The 6,866-nt window shown below is 37.1% G+C and overlaps 2 protein-coding genes across 2 annotated transcripts in view; one reads left to right on the forward strand and one right to left on the reverse strand.

Annotated features, from left to right (window-relative positions):
* Nucleotides 1-49: 49 nt before the first annotated feature.
* On the forward strand, nt 50-1,648 carry LOC111344577 (A-kinase anchor protein 17A). The gene has a single exon (XM_022951820.2). It carries the CDS (start codon nt 59-61, stop codon nt 1,526-1,528), a length of 1,470 nt encoding a protein of 489 aa, XP_022807555.1. The 5' UTR covers nt 50-58; the 3' UTR covers nt 1,529-1,648.
* Nucleotides 1,649-2,415: 767 nt separating this feature from the next.
* Nucleotides 2,416-6,866, reverse strand: part of LOC111344578 (membrane-associated progesterone receptor component 2) — a 4,918-nt gene continuing 467 nt past the window's right edge. The window contains exon 2 of the mRNA XM_022951821.2: nt 2,416-4,619. Within this exon, the coding sequence (XP_022807556.1) occupies nt 4,354-4,619 (266 nt within the window). The 3' untranslated portion in view covers nt 2,416-4,353. The remainder of the gene's footprint in view (nt 4,620-6,866) is intronic.

Here is a 6,866-nt window from a genome sequence, read left to right on the forward strand (position 1 = left end):
ATTTCAAACTTTCTTACCAGTCTTTATCGAGGCTAGGCTCCTAAGGAAATTAAACAAGATGGCGACTCAAGCCTGTGGGGATACGTCTGAGGCAACAGAGCTGTGCGCTACACAGCGTTTATATCTTAAACCTGTTGCCAAAATTGGAATACATGTCGCTCTACCAGAGATCAAGGTCGCTGGAGTGTCGATATCTAATTGGGAAGTAATGGAGAGGCTAAAATCGATGGTGGCACCAGATCAATTCATGGTGTTAAAAGTTGTTGAGTCTTCGATGGAGTTCATTCGCTATGAGGGAGAAACAGACACCAAAGGTTTAATTACAAAATTTATTTCAAAATTAGAGGGAAAATCCATTAAATTAAGCGGATTCGCGGAGCCGCTCAAAGTTCGAGCAGCAGAACTGAAGGTGAAATTTCCTTCTGTGAACGATTGGAATTCTTTCTTCAGGGAAGCAGGGAACTTAGACGAGCGAAATCCAGGCGAAAGACCGGACACCATTGTTATCAAAGGATTACCGTGTAAGTGGTTTTCAGACGATGATTCAAAGAGTAAACCGAGCGAAGATGTCCTGGCTTCTGTTTTTCGTCGTTTTGGCAAAATCCGATGCGTAGATATACCAGTCTTGGATCCTTACAGGCAGAAGTTGTCAAACAATGAATTTCAAACTTTTTACTTCGGCTCACACCTGCACTTTGATGCTTTTGTTCAATATAATCAATACCAAGGGTTTTCAAATGCCATGGGGGCATTAAAAGGCATGAAATTAATGCACATTTCTGAAGAAGGACGTGCTGCTACTGCCAATATCCAAGTGGATTTTGACCGAACATGTCATCTGTCCTCTAGAAACATTAAGAAAAGAGAACAGGAGAGACTTAAGTTGATTGAAATGGAAAGAAAAGAGGAAGAAAGGAAAAGAAAAGAAAAGGAGGAAGCAGAGAGACAGAAAGAAATGGAACGTCTGGAAGAAGAAAGGAAAGAGGCTGAAAGGCAAAAATTGTTACAAGATGCAGTCAGGAGAAAGGAAGAAAGAAAAAGGGCTAGGGAAGAAAAGAAAAGAAAAAAACGAGCGGATAGGATTAGAAGGGAGATCGAACGGAAAGAAAGGCAAAGGCAGTTAGAAAGAGAAAGAGAACAAGAAAAAGCAGAACAAAAGAAAGGTGCTAAGAGGCTGCTTATGGAACTTCTCCAACGAGTAGTTGCAGTGAAAGAACAGGAAGAAGAAGAAAGGAGGAAACTGGAAGAGGAGAGGAACAAGAGACTTCAAGAATTAGAAATGCTGAAACAAATGGAAGAGAAGAAGAGGAAACTTGAAGAGGAAGAGAGGAAAAGAGAGGAGGAGGAGAGAAGAAAGAAGGAAAAGCTGGAGGAACAAGAAAAGGAACTCAGAGATAAACTGATCCAAAATCTGAAAAAGATGGAACAACGGAGAGATCAGCTTAAGAAAGAGCTGTTGCAGAGACAAATAGCAAGCAGCACTGCCAAACTAACATCTTTTGTCAGTTATAATGCTACTGGAAAATAAAGAAATGTCTGAGATAGAGTTGTAAAATTTTCTAAACCTTTGCATCTTGTACTTGTTCATTAGAGTCAGTCTGTAAGCAAACTCTCTGTTTGGAATAAAGGAAGTAAGTGTTTAAAGAAACTGCGTTGTTACATCAATGTAGGATATTACAAGATAATTTGGTTTTATTAGCTGAGTTGACAATGTTAATTGGCCACCGTAAAGAATTTCTAAAGCTGACATTTCAAGCAATAGCCCTTTGTTAGAATTCCTTATGGTGGCCTATTTACATTAAGGATTCAGTCGATTAAACCAAATTATGTTGGGAGGAAAGGCAACGACATGCAAGCAGCATACAAAGCAAGACTGCCTGCTTCTCCATTTTAAGCTTTCATTTCTGCAATGATTCTCAAATGGAGAGGTCAATCAAAGGCTTTTCAAAGGCAATGTGGTGTTTTAAATGCTGACATTGTCTAAGGATTCGTGCAGCATCCTAAATTTTTGGAAAACTATAAGAAATAAAGAAATCCTATGGGAGAGATGCAGTGAACTCTGGGTTTAGAGACCTGGCCGAGTCACCTTGTTGTGTTTTTGAGCAAGACACTTACTGGTAATGCACATTGCCTCTCTCCACCCTGGGATATAAATTGGTACTCACGAATTGTCAGGGAAACCTGATGAAATGCTGTGGGGTAACCTTGTGATCCCTTGCATCCCATACAGGGAGAAGTATCCAAATATCAATTCTCTCTATCTTCCACATTTCCCATAACTTCAGCTCTGAAAATTTTTGCATCTTAAGTAATTTGTGTCCATCAATTTGAAGCTTCGACATGCCCATGGAATTGGCAAACTGATGTAAGGGCAGAAAGAGTTGCAACAAAAATAAGCACTAACTGGGATACCGCTGACCTTAACCAAGTGACTACATGTTTATTTAACAAAAGTAAACCCATGGCTGTGAGCAGAGTTTTTGAGTACTTGCTCTATAAATTGTTGCCTATTGGATGTATACAATCACAGACTCTCCCTTCTACTCTTCACAAGATTTCAGCACTCAGCTTTAATGTCTGTCAAGCCCCAGAGACAAATACAACCAAAACTAATTCTTGTGCCTGAATCACCCAATTAAATATCACTGGAATTTAATTACATACAATAATTGATCTTTTTCAAGGCAATAATCTGAAAATATCTGGTTGTCAAATTTTAAAAAAAAATCTTGATGTATTCTTCTCTACTCTAGTGATGAACTTACATGAATTTGCTTACCCTTTAATTCCCATGATCTGGCCCCGGTTGTTCGAAGGATGGATAACGCTATACACTGGACAAATCTCTATCCGGTGGATAGCTCAGTACGTTTTGGTAACACTTATCCGCTGGATAGCAATTTATCTGTTGGATAGCATTATCTGTTCTTTGAACAACCGTAGCCTGATTTTTACTTCTCCCCTCTAGCTGCTACACACTTCCTTGTAAATTAGTCATGGGAATTTGGTGTTAGATCAAGAAAGGTTCTAACTGATAGGTTTGAGTATTCTCATTACCTCTTTTCTGGATAATATATGAATCTAGAAGGGAGAAGTTACATTTTTATCACTTTTTGGAGTTAAAGGGTTAAAAAGAACCATCATTTTCAGCAGCTTGACATCTGTTGAAAACAAAGATATCATTTCTTTCCTTCCTTTCACTCAAAACTACTTTACAAACACCGTTGCGGTATACTACAATGTTTTCAAATGAGGGTAAACGCTAAACCTAACCACAGCAGCCAATTAGAGCAAAGTTAAATATCACAATAATTTAATTAGAATTTGAGGAAAATCAGATAATATGTAAATAACTTCAAACTGAGGAGAACTAGGGTGACCAAGTCATGACTGGTTTCAGTTTCAGTTCAGCATCTAATAATTTTTTGTGACAAGTGTTCCAAACAATACAATATCAAACTGCTTTTAACACTCTACCGAAAACTGCTCAAACCACTGAGAGAAATAAAAGTTTGTCCATTAAACTGCCTAGTTTGTTCTGTAACTCTCCAGTTTCTATTGATATGAGAGACTATCTTACAATGATGATGTGAGGTGACACAAGATCACCCAAGACAGATGGACCATCAAAGACAATTCCAGTTTACCTACTTAGACTTATTGTCCACATCCTGTCTCGGGAATCTCTCTGCTTTCCTTCCATTTGATACAAACACCTACTCATGTATTTGTCCCTAGCACGGTCTATTAAAACCTTTTACCACTTGGAAAATGTTGTGTCCTAGTAGATTCAGTTACACCAAATGGGGGATGTTGTAGGTTACAATATTACATGCATTCTAAAACATAACATTACTAACATCTTAAAAGTAGTCATTTTTTTTTCTTTACCATTATTTTTTGATCAATTCATTCGCCTGTTCTTGTTGTTCTCAGGCAGTAGCACGAAGGGGAAAAAGAATAAATTATTATTACTTCAGACTGACGAATGAGCCAAGTAAACTCTACTTAAAAATGACTAACACCATACAAAACACAGATCACAGTAAGTAAGTGAACAACTTAGCTGCTAAGAAGTTAGGGTTAAAATTTAGTCAGGGGATGGAGGGGTAGATAGCCTGTTGCTCAGCTCCTAAAATTGACCTCAGAACACATTCACAAATAAATTTCAATTACTTGCAAAGCATCACTTGACTGTTAAAAATAAATGTCAATTTCCTGAACATAATTGTGGACGCTGGATAATTTCTCTTTAGTATCACTAGCGGGTTAAGTGTACACTGGCGCAGTTTGATCACGTAGTTTTTCTCTTTATACATCCTTTGAATTCCTAGACAGTTCTTTCTCAAGCTTCTACTGTTCTTTCTTGTCTCCTTTCCCATCTTCTTCTTCTGTTTCTGATTCATCATACTGTTGGTGTTTTTCGCCTGGTTTCAGCAGGCGTCCAACCATGTCATACTTCTCCAAAAACTGTGTTTCCCATTCCCGCAATGAATCCATCTGCATGCTGTTAAGGTCTGACAAATCGTCATACTCAGTTTTGACAGCATCATTTCCGACTGAAAAAGTTGCGAGACCTCTACTTGCATCATGTCCACCAAAGACACTATAAGGTCCCCCTGAAAGATTGAAAGGAAATTACTATTTGTGTTATCAAAGTTTTTTTTTTTTTTAAGTTTTCATGAATGTAATGCAAACTGCAATTTTCTGTTTCCCTTCCCCCTTGGTATGTTTTTTTAATCACATGCAATGATGAGATTGATGTGGAAATTTCCTGGACTCCTGTATTTTTGTTGGGAGTTGAGTAAAATGTTTTTGAGCTTTTTGTGTTGCAAATGTTTCACTGGTTTTTGGTTGAAATTGACGACTTTTCGGGGGCTTAATTCACAGCTAATGTTGTCTGTACTATTATGGACAAAGACAAATTGGCCAATCAGATTGCAAAATCACTTCCAATACATCTTTGACATCTTTATTTACAGAGTTTTGGACTCAAGCATCTTAATCAGAAAAGGATGTTTTACAAAGTTTCCCTTTTTTTTTTTTTTTTTTTAATAAGGACCAGGTTCAAAATGACATGTTTAAAATAATGTTCATGTTGGCAAGCGAACTTCAAGGCCTGCGAGGAGCTGCAAAAGAAAGGGCTATTCACCACTTTCATAAATGGCTGTCAGGTTAATATTCTTTTGTTTAAATTTAAATTAGCCTTTCTGGCCTCGCTTGAGATAATGTATTCTTTTGAATTTTGTACTGGAGAACGAGGCCAGAAAGGCTAATCTAAATTTAAACAAAAGAATATTAATCCAGCAGCCATTTATGAAAGTGGTCTATTCACGAGAAAAACAATTGAATTGCCAATTTATGGCCCACATATTCTAGGCTTGAGCCATTAATCTGGGTGGAAAAACGTGTTCCATATCTTACAGAGCTGGCTTTTAAAAAAAATCAATTATTCACTGGTTTTCAATTTATCACTTCTGTTAAGTGGCAAATAGGCTGCTAATTTTTGCAAGCACCCACTTTAGAGAAAAAGTTGTTGAGGAAGGTAAAATATGGTAATCAAGTTACAACATTCAGTTTATACATAATAGCTCCAGTACCTAACAAACCTGTCTTGATAACTTTCAGTCAAGATCAAGCTCAGTCTGTCAAGTAATGCTCATCCAAGCTGATACTTATTAAACAAGACCCCATCCAGTTGGGCCTGAATTGTGAAAAATGCAAGACTCTGAGAGCTAGATTTTGACTCGCAAGATATACTCTGGAATTTATAAAAGGGTAAGTTTTAAAAGAAATTGTGGTGCTGGATTAGTGGAGAGCATTACAAGAGAATTTAGTTCTATCAAATGAATTGATAATGAAATTGGCCAACATGAAGAGTTTTTACAGCTGATGTTTCCAGCATTAACCCACTGTGAGAGAAAAAGACAAAGGATGAACACTCAAAATGTCAACTTTAAAAACTCTTTATTCTGGACTTCAGCCACACTGCTACTTTGAAATCTGAACATTCTTCCAAAATGTTTATGGGGTTTTGAAGCATTTACTGATGAAAAAGCTATCAAAAGTAGACTGCATAATAAACAACTCATATCAGAAAACATTTTTTTTAAAATGAAAAACAAGTAGACACCTTGTAACAAGATATATCTAGTAACCTTGACTGACACGATTGAAACACGCCATTTGAGTATAACAATAGTATAAAAATAGAATATTGAGAGCATAATGAAACCCATTAGCTTATATCCGCTCACGAATTATTTTCTCCTTACTTCCAAGTGGTTTGAATTACAAGAAAGAAATACTGTACTGTGCTTTGATTCCACACAATTTGATATGTCATTGTACCATAAAAATTTGATAAATTTGAACAAGTCAGTTTTACCAGAAAGAAACAGGAAAAGTCGCATATTATCGCAGATATTCACTTGATGGTTAACATGAAACAGTCCTAAGAATTAACGTTCTCGATTTCTCTACATTCATTTGAATAAGAAAACATTCAAAGGCAAACAAAAGACCAAACTTAATAAAGAGCGCCAATTTCGAGAACGTTGGGTTTTGTATGGCCGTGAAATTCAATTTGCCAAGGATTAAGGAGATCAGTTATTTTCAGTGGTAAGCAGGACCGTTTGGGCTCGATGATACCCGCAAAGCTAGCATTTGAAATGAAAATCCTCGCCACCAGTTTGCAAGAGCTGTTTGCAAGTTTCGCCTTGCAGACCCAAACGGACAGGATTTCGCAATTTCTTAAAGATCACGTTACGAGGGATTCTCCAATTTCCTATTACCAATTGAAAACACTGAGATCTAACCAAGTACCCTCTGCAAATTGAAATTTTCAAAAAAAATTACTTCGTTCA

This window comes from Stylophora pistillata, chromosome 9 (assembly GCF_964205215.1).
Source record: "Stylophora pistillata chromosome 9, jaStyPist1.2, whole genome shotgun sequence".
NCBI lineage: Eukaryota > Metazoa > Cnidaria > Anthozoa > Scleractinia > Pocilloporidae > Stylophora > Stylophora pistillata.

What these genes read in the sequence shown, in the direction of transcription:
- LOC111344577 (XM_022951820.2), top strand. Translation starts at nt 59, where the DNA reads ATGGCGACTCAAGCCTGTGGGGATACGTCTGAGGCAACAGAGCTGTGC.